The 13770-nt window shown below is 45.5% G+C and overlaps 1 protein-coding gene across 1 annotated transcript; it reads right to left on the reverse strand.

Moving 5' to 3' along the window:
- Nucleotides 1-136: 136 nt before the first annotated feature.
- htra1b (HtrA serine peptidase 1b) lies at nt 137-13192 on the reverse strand. Its single transcript, XM_084567773.1, has 10 exons — nt 12682-13192; nt 8962-9061; nt 8762-8876; nt 8581-8670; nt 1943-2137; nt 1830-1862; nt 1602-1716; nt 1446-1503; nt 1057-1152; nt 137-594 (listed from the first exon to the last, which is right to left on the reverse strand). Exons 1-10 carry the CDS (start codon nt 13139-13141, stop codon nt 426-428), a joined length of 1431 nt encoding a protein of 476 aa, XP_084423899.1. The 5' UTR covers nt 13142-13192; the 3' UTR covers nt 137-425.
- Between the last annotated feature and the right edge of the window lie 578 nt (nt 13193-13770).

Raw genomic sequence — 13770 nt, forward strand, 5'->3', positions numbered from 1 at the left:
ATAAAATAAAAAGGTTTCTGAATGTTTTGTATTTTTATTGTTTATTTTCAGATGTTTAGTCATTTCTTTTCTCTTTTCTTTTCCGTCTCTTCTCTGAAAAGTTTAAGGATAGAAAATCTGTCAGGCCGTAAACATCTTTATATCACCTCTTTAATAAAGACACTACTTTTAAAAATAACTTTATTCCCTTTTGAAAAGAGGGAAACTGAGTTAGAAAACATTGTGGGAACATTCAGTGAATCCTCTGCAGGAAGAATAAGGTAAATACTGGGGACAGTGTCTACAGGTGGAGGACAGTAGCTGATCAGTTCCAGGTGAGACCCAGACACCTGCTGGTTCTTCAGAGAGTTCATAATTGGCTGAAAAAACACAGAGCCGGCTCGCGATTGGCTAAGAGACGAGTGGGGGGTGTGGCCTCTGAGAGGTCAAGGCTCGATGTCCTCTGGGACGATGGTGAGGATGACGTCCTCGTTGCCTCGTCTTACCACCGTTCGCAGCGTCTCGTCACGTTTTATGGCGGCGCTGACGTCGCTGGCCGAGGCGATCCTCTCTCCGTTGATGCTGATGATCACGTCACTCTCCTTCAAGCCGGCCCTGAGGAGAGAGGACAGAGGACACAAGCTCTTCACTCTGTCCAACACAGGACACTACACGTCCCACAGGACAACATGGACATCATGTACCTCAGGACAACATGGACAGTGTCTAACTGACTCCAATGTCTCTTGACATTCTCTTTAAGTGAGTCTGAATGTGAATCTGAATTTGAGTCAAAATATGAGTCAAACTAGGAATTAGAATCTGAGTCTGTGTTTAATCTTGAATGTGAATCAGAATCTGAGTCTGAATCTGGATCTGGATCAGGTGACAGTAGCTGTTGACGCCGCTTTATCAATGTGGATGTCAACAGAGAGACGAAAGAGGGACCTAGAACCTCTGCGTTGGACATCAACAGACGAAGGAGGGACCTAGAACCTCTGCGTTGGACATCAACAGACGAAGAGGGACCTAGAACCTGAGGGTTGGACCTCCAGAGAAGATGGAGGAGACACTTACGCCTCGGCTGGAGTCCTGGGGATCACCTCGATGACGTACGCTCCTGAGGTGACGTCTGGGAAGTCCGACTGCCTCTCCTTCAGCTCGTTAGCCAGCCTGAAGACAAGGACAAGGGGAGACAGGAGGACAGACAGTGATACATTCATTCTACTATCAGGGACACTGCATGTCACTAAGACTAAAACAAACTTTATACTTTTTTGTCTTTACTGTATTCAGACTGAATCAGTGTTTTTGTGTCGTTGTGAACCAGATGTGAACCAGATGTGAACCAGATGTGAACCAGTTGTGAACCAGATGTGAACCAGATGTGAACCAGACCTCAAATCCACGACCAGAGGAACCGTTAATGTTGAATTGTTTAAAATGTTTAAATGTCAGGAACTCACGTCGGAGTCAGACTCATCATCCTGACACCGATGTATTTCTTCTTCTGAGACGTTTTACCTGCAGGACACCAGAACAGTGTGAAGTCTTTAATGTTCTGATCACTGATGAAGTTAATTGAGTCTAAACTCTGAGACAACGACGAGACCGTTACTGACCTCTGGCCTGTCGGTCATGTGACTCCGCCAGGAACTGACGGATCTTATCTGACGGGATGGCGAAGGAGATTCCCGCTGTCACCTTCAGGGTGTTGATGCCGATCACCTCGCCGTCCTGCAGAAGAACCAGAGTCAACTACCATTCACAGTTAAACGCCTTATTGTGAAAGTGACAACAGTGGTCTCATTGTCTTATTTTGAAAGGAAGCTGCTGTTTCCTCCACTCACCAGATTGACGAGTGGTCCTCCTGAGTTGCCGTACTGCAGACAAACATAAAATAAAAGGTTGTCATCAGATCAGTCACATGATCAACCAGCTGGTGGATCAGCTGATGACTCACATTGATGATGGCGTCTGTCTGGATGTAGTCCATGTCCGAGTTGCGCAGTCCCAGTTCCTTCCCTCCCCTCTGGGTGGTGCTGACGATGCCGGTGGTGACGGTGTTCTGCAGAGAGAAGGGGCTGCCGATGGCCACCACAAACTCACCAGGCCGGAGGTCGGCAGAACGACCGAGGAGGAGGACGGGGAGCTTCATCTGAGAGACGCAGGGACAGACAGAGGCAGAGAGAGACAGAGATGGAGAGTCAGAGTTATTAAGACTCACGGTGTCCCTTTGATACCTTCAGACTGATGTAGTGACGTCTGCGATGATGCTGTCACAGCAGCAGAACATGCCACACACTGAAGTGTCCTTGAGCAAGACACTGAACCCCCAGTCCACCGGTGTGTGACTGTGTGACTGAATAGATGTGAGCAGCAATAGATACCAAGGAAACAGTCCTGGGACAGTGGAGTTACTGGTTCCATTCCTACCATGTCCAGCCCCCAACTGTCCATAGCAGCTCCAAGTCTGTTTATCTGTCTGGGTTAAACTAATACCACGAGAGAGATACGGGACAAATGAAGTTGACTGGAATTCAGTCGGCTCAGTTTTTATTTGAACTGATTCTACTGAAGAAAACTCAAGTTCCAGTTTGTTGTAGATTTATTACTGTGAGCTGAACGACTGAGGCCTTGTTCAGACCAAACATTAACACCTGTCCACCTTAAAGTCCAGGTGTGAACACTGATCTGGTCTCTAGTGTCCAGGTTAAACAGGTCCAGGTGTGAACACTGATCTGGTCTCTAGAGTCCAGGTTAAACAGGTCCAGGTGTGAACACTGACCTGGTGTCAGTCCACATGTGGAGGTGGTCTGGGACACATGTGACCTCCTTCCTTTGGTAGTGTGAACACACAATGAGTCCTGGGTCACATTAAAGACCACCTACTCAACAGGGCTGATCTGAGGAAGAGGAGTTTAACTCATTCATTCAGAACAAAAACACACAAACCACCAGAAGAACTTAACATGTGAGAGACTTTCCATCTTGTTCCTAAATCTGGATCATGTCTCCAAGTCAACAAACTGAGATCAGATCTCAAGTGCTGGCTGGGGACACATGTGGAGACACATTTATATTAAGACCAGGTGGAGACACAGGGACTTAGAGATGGACAGGTGAGACCAGGTGTTGATGAAGGTCTGAAGCTCAACAAGATGTTTCATGTTTGGAGAGAAAAATAAAAGGTGAGTGATCCTGACCCGTTAAACTCTTCTCTAACTGTGCTCTGTACTCAGCCATCCTCGTCATCCTCTCAGCTCGTCTTGGCTGAAACTAGACTCTGGACGCAGGACTCTGGAAGAATCTGAGCCTGGAAGAGTCTGGACTCTGGACGTCCTGTCGTCCTACTGACCTACTTCCTCCGAAACATTAAGCAGCCGTGTAGACGTCCGTCAGCAAGTCCTGGTCTGACCTGACAGACGTCTGGTTGTGTTTGCTGCTGCTGACACATGTGTTGCCCATTTCCTCTGTTGAATAAGAAGCTGACCCAGTTTAGTAAGAGAGGGAGGAGGAAGAGGAGGAGGAAGAGGAGGAGGAGGGTGGAGAAAGGAAAGCTGTTTTCATGTGAACAGACGTTTCCAGAAGATGAAGACGTAACATTTTCATTGTGAAACCACAGGAATGTTGGACACATCAGGACACGAAGACGCTCAGCTCCAGCTTCACTTTAACAATAACACCACTTCCTGTCTCCCTACCAAAATAAAAGCACTAAATAAGATTCAGTCTGACCTTTCAGAATCTGAGTCTGGGTTTCATTATGAGGCGTTTCAGCCTTTGCACGCTACTGGATAATCCTCCAACCAATCAGATACACCGATTCATCTGATCATGTGACCTGTCCTTTAAAGTTGTTTCCTGTCAATATCTTTTACACCAGACATGACAGAGAACATCTAACTTCTGTGATGGCAGACATTCATTCATTCATTCATCTTCTGTAACCTCTTGTCCTGTGAAGGGTCATGGGGGCTGGAGCCTATCCCAGCTGTCATTGGTCTAGAGGGGGGGTCCACCCTGGACAGGTCTCCAGTCTATCACTATCACTATCACATCAGCTTTATAATTTAATTAATGATTTGATCAGACTAGTTCTGGTCGACCTGGACCACTGAGAACCTCCACAGACATTTAACTGACGAGTGACTGGTCTCGTGGACATGAAGCTGCTCTGTTCATCTGAAGCACAAACAGGAAACAGACCACGACTCTGATTACAAAGTAACACAGACTCTCATCCTGTCATCATCTCTCTGCTTCACTCTGTCATTTCTGTGGAGGGTTAGTTTTACTGACCACCATCATGATGTCATCCATCCATCCACCATCAGCTACAGGCTCAGAAAACATGTCCACAGAAACCTGGAATAACAATCAACTCAAAGAAGACAAATCCTTCAGTTTCATTAGACTCTGAATGTTCCTCTACTGATCAGATTGAATCCTGCTCACCTGATGTTGATTTACTAATCATCTCCTAATAAATCATCATCAGGTGAGGGACAGAAACATGGAGGTAGAAAAACAAGATGAACCAAGATGGAATCAATGTGGACAGAGACGATGGAGACGTGGAGACGAGGAGGACATGGAGGACATGGAGGAAGAGATATACTCTTCCTCCTCCTCTTCTGTTCTATTTCCATTTGTCTCCACAGCAGCAGAAAGTCTTAGTCAATAAAGTTGTCTTTGTACTTAAGGCTGCGTTCAGACTGCCAGCCAAAATCCGATTTTTAGCCCATTCAGATTTGAATCGGATGTCGATTTTGAAGTCTGAACAGTGACAGATCACATGAAATCCGATTTTTGCCAAACGGTTGCAAACCACATCCAGAGGTAGTTTCATATCGCATTCGTATCGGATATGGACAGATGCGTCTCAGTCTGAACAGCTCCCAACACTCAGATGGGTTTTGACTGTCCGTGACGTCACTTACGCGACGCCAGGCCAGAACCAATGCGCCAGACCGCGTGCCTATTTCCGTTGTGGAGGAGCCACGTTACGGCCACGGACAGTGATATTACAGCTATCACAATGGAGGAGGACTTTGAAAACAATTCGCCTTGGACAGAGGAAGAAACTGCATGCCTTATAAATCTTTACACTGACGTGACGTACATCCATCGTGTTGTTTGTTGTTGTTTTGCTTGTCGCTGTCGCAATTATATGACGTCTGACAAATACACGTGCTGAATGACGCTTCCGCTCGTTGCTACAGCAACCTATCAGACCGGTGAAGAATGTGGCCCAGTCTGAACAGAACCATATCCGATTTGGACACTTGCTAAAGGCAGTGTGAACAGTCAGCCCTAAAAATCGGATATGAGAAGGAATCAGATTTGAATCAGATCCGTCTGCAGTCTGAACGCAGCCTAAGTGTGCACTGTCCAATAAACTGAAGAAAAGTCCTAATTAATTACAGACTCTGATAACTGCTGCAGATGTCCATGTTTGAGTCTCTTACTGTCTCCTGAGCCCAGCTGTCCCGGTGAATATCCGTCCTTCAAACCTTCTGACCCGTTCATCTCATCAGCAGTTTCATAATCTGCTCACAGACACGTGTTGTTGGATAAGAACATGGCCGCCGGGCTTCAGTGAATCAATCCAGCTGCTCCTGTCTGCACATGCTCAGACCGCCTCCGCAACCAGGTGAAGCCTAACAGCTCTGAGGACCATCAGTAACAGTGCTGATGGTCCTTTTAGCTCTGGTTTGGTCTCTACCACCCTTTGTCTGTCTGACTGATGTGTCTCTGAGACTTTAATCGTTTCATCTGAACATCAAGAGAAGAAGTTTGGGTTATGTCCAGATCACAAACACCTCCAACAAAGACAGCTCTGAGGTTTGAAGACAGATTTAGAAGATAGAAGATGATACGAGCTCTGATCAAACCTCTGGTAGTTCAGCAACAAGCAGCCACACATCTGCTGCAGGAACTGTAAACTGTAATCACAGGTGACGCCTGAAAGACTGAGCTGACCCTGAACACATCACAACACGCATCAACACACCTGAACACTGCAGTCAAGATTTGACTCTAAATCAAGTAGATCAGTAAAATCTCTTTGTAATTAACTAGAAGCTGAATCTGAAGGTCGTAAACTAACTCATTCTCTGAACTCCTTAAAGAACCACACAGGTGGACTTAATGTTTGTATATTTCTTGTCCACCTGATGAAAATGTCCAGAGAATCTCCCTGTGAATCTGAGGGTGTATTCACACCTGCCTTGTTTAGTTCGATTAAAACGAACTCAAGTTCGTTTCCTTGCTTGGTTCGGACCTTTTTGACTGGTGTGAATACAATCACTCGAACTCTGGTGCGGACCAAACAAGCGGACCGAGACCCAGCTGAGGAGGTGGTCTCGGAGCGGTTCCTACCGAACCCTGGTGCGGTTCCTTTATGGTGTGAAAGCAGCCCGACCTCGATCCGACCCAAGTTGCAAAAATCTACCTTTTTGGATTTGACGAGCTCCCGTAGTTTCCCGTAGTTTTCGCGCATTATGGGAAATGTAGGATAGCCCAGTGACACACACAACAGAGAGAGACACGTGAAGCAAACAAACGCAGGTAGGTTAGGTAGAGATGAGCCGTTGCAAAATAACGAGCATGATATGGTTAAACTCATGTTGCATCAAACGGTCTTGACGCTCGAGCACAAGCTGTAAGTTTATAAACCATATTGCTAGCATAATAACAAGTAGACCTACAGTACGCAAAGTCTCCATTGTAGCCTATTTACGTGGGACATTTGGCTTCCTTCATTACCCCGCCTATACGTTTACCAGCCAATGGCTGAACGACCTTAGCACATGTGTTTTTGTTTATAAATTCTGGTCCGGTTGCAATTAATCACAGTGTGAAAGCGAACCGCACTAAAAAAAAAAAAAGAAAAAAAAATTGGTCCGGACCAAAGCAAGTGAACTAACGGACCTTCCTGGTGTGAATACGCCCTGAGTTTGTTCCATCAAACATTTAAATCTGAGAAACTTTAATCCAGCGTGTCAACATCAACTGCTGCAGGAATCTTTTCTGCCTCATTGTGATCATCTGAGTCATCGTTGTGGTTTGTTCTAGTTCGTTCTGGTTCAGAGGAACAACCCTCTTTTCTTCTTTTATTTCTTTAAACCAATCACAGATGTCAGCTCTTAGAGGCCGTGACAGTCAATGAAGAACTGATGGAACATGTTTGTGTCTTTAAATGTTAAGAAAACAGATCAGAGCTTTTAAAGTTTATAACTCATGGCTGAGTTCATAAGATGAGCTGGACTTCATTTCCCAGAATCCAACGCCTGTTTTCTCTTATATAGTCACTAGGTTCTGAAACATGAAGAGAAACGTTCTCAGTCTGATCTGATCTTCTCTGACTCGTCCACTCGTCTCTGGACCAGAAAAACAAACCTCAGGAGTCACCGTGTTATTCTGTTCCCTCTGAGCTAAAATTAAAACCAGACTGTCAGGAAATGTTAAAAAAACAAGGAATAAATACCTGGATTCAGTTTGTTTTGGAAAATAAAAACAAGGAGGAAGAGAAACAGGTTCTCTGGGATAATTGAAGGAGAGAGAGAGTTACGTCTCTATTTCCTCTCCATTTAAATGCATCATCCCCTCAGATTAGACTGAAAGAAGAATGTGTGCTGTTATGTGTGTAACAGGTTTTATTCCTTCAAAATGTTTTATATTTCTCCATAAAAATGACATCAAGTGATTTTCACACTAAAAGTCCTGAAAGTAGACAAAGAGAACCCAATCAAACAAATGAAGATGAGCCAATATTACATATCATGTCCTCCTTGTCTCCAGTATCAGCTGTGACCTCCTTGTCACTAAATGTTTCTGGTAACAGCTGATCAGTGGTCTACAGCAGCTTGGAGGAATTTTAGCCCATTCCTCAGAACAGAACCACTTCAGTTCTGAGATGTTGGTGGGTTTCCTCACATCAACTGCTTGCTTCAGGTCCTTCCACAACATTTCTATTGGATTAAGGTCAGGACTTTGACTTGGCCGTTCCTTTCATTCATCTTGTTCTTCTTTAACCGTTCTTTTGTAGAACCACTTGTGTTCTTGGTTCTCGTTGTCTTGCTGCATGACCCAGTTTCTCTTCACATTCAGCTCATGGACAGATGTCCTGACATTTTCTTTTAGACTTCACTGGTAGAATTCAGAATCTTTGTTGGTGGACCACTCCTGTGGAGGGGAACAGTCGTCTTCAATCTGTCTGACTGTGGATTATTTGTGGGTTCCAAACTCTTTAGAGATGGTTCTGGAACCTTTTCCAGCCTGATGAGCAACAAAAACTCTTTCTCTGAGCTCCTCAGAAAAACTGAACCACACCTGAGTCTCATTACATTGATGGAAACACTTCTAGACACATAAACTCTGATTTAATCCTAGAGGAGCACCTCTCTGATATGTAATATTGGCTCATTTTAGTCTAATAGGTTCATGTGTTTGGTTGGGTTCTCTTTGTCTACTTTAAGTATGTTTTGAGTCATTTTTATACAGAAGGGAACGTAAACATTAAGTGTTTCTGTAGATACGAGGACGATGAGGCTGATTTGATTTGAGTGGACGGATGGAGACATGTTCTAAACTCACCGGAGCGTCGATCTTGATCAGAGCGATGTCAGCCTTCTCGTCCACGTCTTTGATCTTGGCGTCGAACGTGGCTCCGCTCTTCAGCTCCACCTGGAGGAAACAGACCGAGGTCATCATCATCATCGTCGTCTTCATCTTCATGTTCTTTAAATTTAGAGATGGAGAGATTTCACTCGTTCACCTTCACTCTATGTTTGTTGGCCACCACGTGAGCGTTGGTGACAATGAGTCCGTCCTCAGACACAACAAAACCTGAACCGCTGGCGACAGCCACCTCCCGCTTAGAGAATATCATCCTGAGGACAGACAGGAGGACAGGGAGGATATAGACTGAGTCTGGGTTCACTAGGACCTAAAGGACAGTGTGGAGGTGTCTCTTACTTCCTGTACAACTCGATGTGGACGACAGCAGGGGCGATCTTCTCCACCACATCAGCAATGAAGTTGTACTTGTAGCGAAGACTGTCTGGGTTCTGCTGACCTGAAGACGAAGACAGACTCTGGTTAAAGATGTCTCAGCGTGGTGGACAAGTCTGATGCTTAAAAAACACCAACCCACACACCCGTAAAACAATATAAAAATAAAAGTACAATTCCAAACTAGCTGTAAAGGTAGGACATCATACCAACGTGACAGACTGTGTTCCAACCGGAGAGAGAGAGAGAGAGAAAGGAAATAAACGATGAACCGAGATGGATGTACGCCGCTAAAAGCTTTTATTTCAGAAAGAACCTCCTGTTAACTGTTTCTAACTTCAGTTTTAACATTTGAAGTTCATCTTACTTGAACATATATTTAAGAATCTAAAGCAATGTCTGGAAGCATCTGACGTCCGATCTTTTTGCTATTTTTTTTTTCTAACTGAACAAAAAACTGTGAGGTTCAACCCATTAGGGGTGGGTGGGGTCCAGTGCAGTGGGGGGGTGTGTCTTACAATGTTCCTACATCATCGGGGGGGGGCTTGACAGAAAACGTTCGGGAACCTGAATCATATGTTTGTAAAATGCACTGTGCTTCACTTCCCAATAGAACAAGTGTCCTTGAACGCACCACAGAGGACACATGGGGGACTCTCCTCTGCTATCACATCATACGAACCAGAGAAAGAATGAACCTAACATCTGATCCCTTCACTGAGCTTTCACTCCTCAGACCTCAGACACTCTGGAGACACAAGTCTTTGTCCTCGAGATCAGCTGATTCGTCCACATACTTCAGATTCTCAGAGATAAACCACCTGGCTGCGCTACAGCTGATAACACTCCGGTCTCAACTCGTCCCCCGACCTCGAAAAACAAACAGCTTTCATGTTTCTGATGTTTCTATAAAGGTTCAAATAAAAACTTTATCAACTCACATTCTCTACACAGTTACAGCCGTGAACAGAGCTGAAGCCTTCAGAGCAAAACCTGCAGCTTTTAAGTTTAGTTTTGAGGCTTTTATGCTTTTATTTTGACAGGTGGAGATGCAGGAAGCGGTCGGGTGGGATCAAACCTGCACCACTGTGATGAGGACTGCAGCCTTGGCCTGTGGGTTAATGTCCGGAGCTAACTCTGTTTCCTGTGTGCTCTGCCAGCTGCTGCAGCTTTGAAGCAACGTGAATGGACTCAGTCAGAGTCAGACTGCAGCTGTCGGGTCTGACTCAGCAAACCAGGCTGCAGCTGATACAGTGAAATGGTCAGCACTCGGATGTCAGTGTCCTTGAACGCACCGCCCACAACATCCTCTGCCCACATTGATGCAAAATGCTGAGACGACTGAAATCAACAATGCTCCTGCTGTTTATGAGCAACAATAACCCTCTGAATGAGTATTATGAACCAGAAATAAACATGATCCTGGCCACTTCATTAGGTACACTAGTGAGTCTAGTCTTCATGAAGGCTCTGGTGTTCAGCTTTAGTTCCTAATAACTGTGAGAGATGTTGATGTTGTGTGGAATTAATGAATTCAGTCGATTGGAGAAGCTTCAGATAAAGTTTCTGGTGACCTACCACATCAACTCAACATTCTTTAGATTAGAACCACTTCACTAGTGTACCTAATGTTTTGTCGTGATAGAGGTCTGTCTGTGCAGCTCCAATAAAAGCAACAGTGGGAGTAGTTGAGAGTTTCTGGCTGCAGCTCCATCCAGATCTAATGACTTCCTGTTTTCAGGCGTCATTTGGGGAAATTCCTGCAGCTCCACAAAGAGTTGCGTCACCGTGCAACAGTGTTTTGTTGACGCTGTCTCCAGGTCTGTCAATCAGAACGCCACAAGTCTGCACAGGAACCAAACATCCTGGTTCCTCACATAACTGGGTTAGAACCGTTTGACCCACATATTAGAGTGTGTTAGTGTGACACCGACATCCTCTTCATCCTCTTCTTCCTCTTCATCCTCATCTCTGTTCAGATGAAAGGATGAACGGACCAAAGAGGACAAGTAGAAGAAGAGAGGACGACAGGAGAGGAAAAAGAGAAGAAGAAGAAGAAGAAATGACTTTGACCTGGTTTAACTCCAACAGACTGTGTTCACAGCTGTGTGTGGGTGTGTGTGTGGTCTTGTTTTCATAACGTTGTGGGATCCAGTTCTTCATGGAATACTAAGGTTGTGGGGACACGTCGCCCTTTCTCAGGGTTAGAACCTGTTCAGAGCTGGTTTTAGGGGAAAGGTCAAAGTCAGGACCTTAGATGAGATGGCTGGGGTACGGGGTCAGAGGTCAGAGGTCCGGAAGTACACGGAAGTCAATGGAAGGTCCTTACAAAGATAGGAAAAGGAGTGTGTGTGTGTGTGTGTGTGCAGCATCCTGGCTTCAACTCAACACATTACCACCTTGTTAAGATAACATGAAGTGTGTAGTAGTGTGTAGTAGTGTGTGTTAGTGTCTGTTAGTGTCTGTTAGTGTGTGTTAGTGTGTGTTAGAGAAGTTTATGGTTGGAAAACAAAAACATTTGTAGAGTTTGGCAGAGATGAAAAGATCCCAGAGGTAGAGAAAGTAGAGCTGCAGCGACTCATCGACGTCATTGCTGACAGCGTGAACACGACGGTTTGAATAAAAACACTTTAAAATGTTAAATAAAAAAGTTTGAAACCAAACATCTAAAGTGATGAAATTCATTAAACTGAGACCATGACGTGTAAATACTTTCATCCTGCAGAGGACAACGGAACGACCAGAAGATTCAAACTGAAGAACATTTACTGAACAGCGCCCTCTGTGGAATAAACAGGACGATCAACAGTGAGTTCGCTAACAGTGTCACTGAGTCACAGCTACTATTAGCTTAGCATACAAATTGCAAATGGCTAACATTGCTGTGTTTGTCAAACCACTAAACAAAGACACAAAAGCAAAAGACGTGTCGACATAAAGCTAGAGATTAATCATCATAAAATCACAACCTGACGAATCAAGACTTGAATCAAGAACTGAAACTAAACGCTACAGTTCCACTAACGTCCACTAGATGGAGGTAGGTGGAGCCAAGATGGAGGCGGATGGCGACACTACACTACAGCTTCAACACCAGGGTTTATCACCTTTATTAAGTGTCTGTGGAGACTCCTCAGAGTTTAAAGATCTCCGGTAAAATAAAAGTTTAACAACTGGAGACTTTAGTTCAGCTTCTTGAAGCGTCATCTAGTGACTATTTAGTTAAATAAACTTCTTTTAAAGCAGAGTTAACGCTCATTGAAATATTCTAAACTCCAACCTTAAGGCCAAGGAACCATGTATTTAGACCATTAGAACATTTAGGCCTCTTCTTCACGGTGCCTAATAAAGCAGTTATGTGTTCATGCAGACGTGGACCATACAGACCACATCTGACCCTGATTAGACCTGAGGACGTTGCTTTGATCTTTGCTGACTGGCTGATTGAAAACGACATACTTCTAAACGTCACTGAGAGGCACCAGGACGAAATGTAAGAGGTGTGATAAGTTACCAAATATGATTCCTTGGCCCATAAAGGGTTAAAAAGAGCCTGGACCACAGGGAGTTCACTGATGGACACATTAGACTTCAGTCTGCTGCGCAGGTCATTCAAGTCCACTCTCTCCCCCCTGTCTCCTCCTTCTCCTTCCAGTCTGACCCTGTCTCCCCCCTCTGCCTCACCTTTCCCGCAGGTTCCTCTCTGGATGAAGATCACCGGCGGCTGCTGCAGCTTCGTCGCCCGGTTGCTGACCCTCTTCAGCTCGCAGATGTTCCGGTAGGAGACGCCGTCGCTGCCGCACACCGGCTCGGAGTTGGTGCACACGCACATGCCGGCCTTGCCCCTCTGCCTGACGGTGGCGGACACCTCCACGCCGTCGGTCACCACGCACTCCATCCCCTCTGCGCACTCGCGGTCCCCGGTGCCGCCGCACTGCTCCCCCTCTCCGGACGCGCAGACCGGGCAGCAGTCGCAGCGGTCCAGCACGTCTCCGGCCAGGCAGTCTGCAGGGATCGGGGCGCACTGAGACTTGTCGCACTTCTCCGGGCAGCCGATGGCGAAGCGCCGGGCTCTCCGCGCCTCGGCCGGAGGACAGGAGGCGGCGAGCAGCGCCGTTACGCACAGAGCGAGGAGGAGATCCATGACGGGACAGAGGAGTTTCAGAGTCGCTGCTCGTCCAGCAGCTGCTTTATTAAATCTGCACGATAAACACGGAGCTGATTGGAGGAGCTGGGTGACGTCTGTCGGGGGGAGCAGGGGGGAGGAGGGGGGAGATTAAAGTGGTGCATTGAATAAAAGAGTGGCTGCATAACATGTTACCCAACAGTCTGCACGACAGGAAGAGTCTGTTTACTTCTCACTGCTTTCAAGTCTGAGCTGATCCGTTCTCTGGGTCATCAGTGTGTTATTAACACGTGTTATTAACACGTTATTAGCGTGTTAATAACATGTTAATAACACGTTAATAACACATAACAGTACATGTAATGAACTTTAAAGTCAACTATAGGTTCAGAAGAGTTCTTCCTGATCTCTCTTCACTCTGATAAAAACGTGTTTCTACAAGTCTCAGAAGATCCTGATCTCAGTCCAAAGAAACTCATCAACCTTTTACTTTCATTCTGACAGTCTGAAACCTTTATTATGAAAGTCTAAATCTTTTATTCTGAAAGTCTAAAACCTTTACTCTGAAAACCTGAAACTGTTACGCTTATTTCTCCCTGGGAACTTTCTGGTTATTCTGGTTTTGGTTCAGGTTCAGGTTCTGGCTC

Source organism: Chelon labrosus (genome assembly GCF_963514085.1).
Source record: "Chelon labrosus genome assembly, chromosome: 19".
NCBI lineage: Eukaryota > Metazoa > Chordata > Actinopteri > Mugiliformes > Mugilidae > Chelon > Chelon labrosus.

Excerpts from the sequence above, each read along its gene's own strand:
- htra1b (XM_084567773.1), bottom strand. The coding sequence starts at position 13,141 with ATGGATCTCCTCCTCGCTCTGTGCGTAACGGCGCTGCTCGCCGCCTCC. Across the intron at positions 8,671-8,761 it reads CCAACAAACATAGAGTGAAG|GTGGAGCTGAAGAGCGGAGC; the intron begins GTGAACGAGTGA and ends TGTTTCCTCCAG. Across the intron at positions 1,717-1,829 it reads GAGGACCACTCGTCAATCTG|GACGGCGAGGTGATCGGCAT; the intron begins GTGAGTGGAGGA and ends GTTCTTCTGCAG.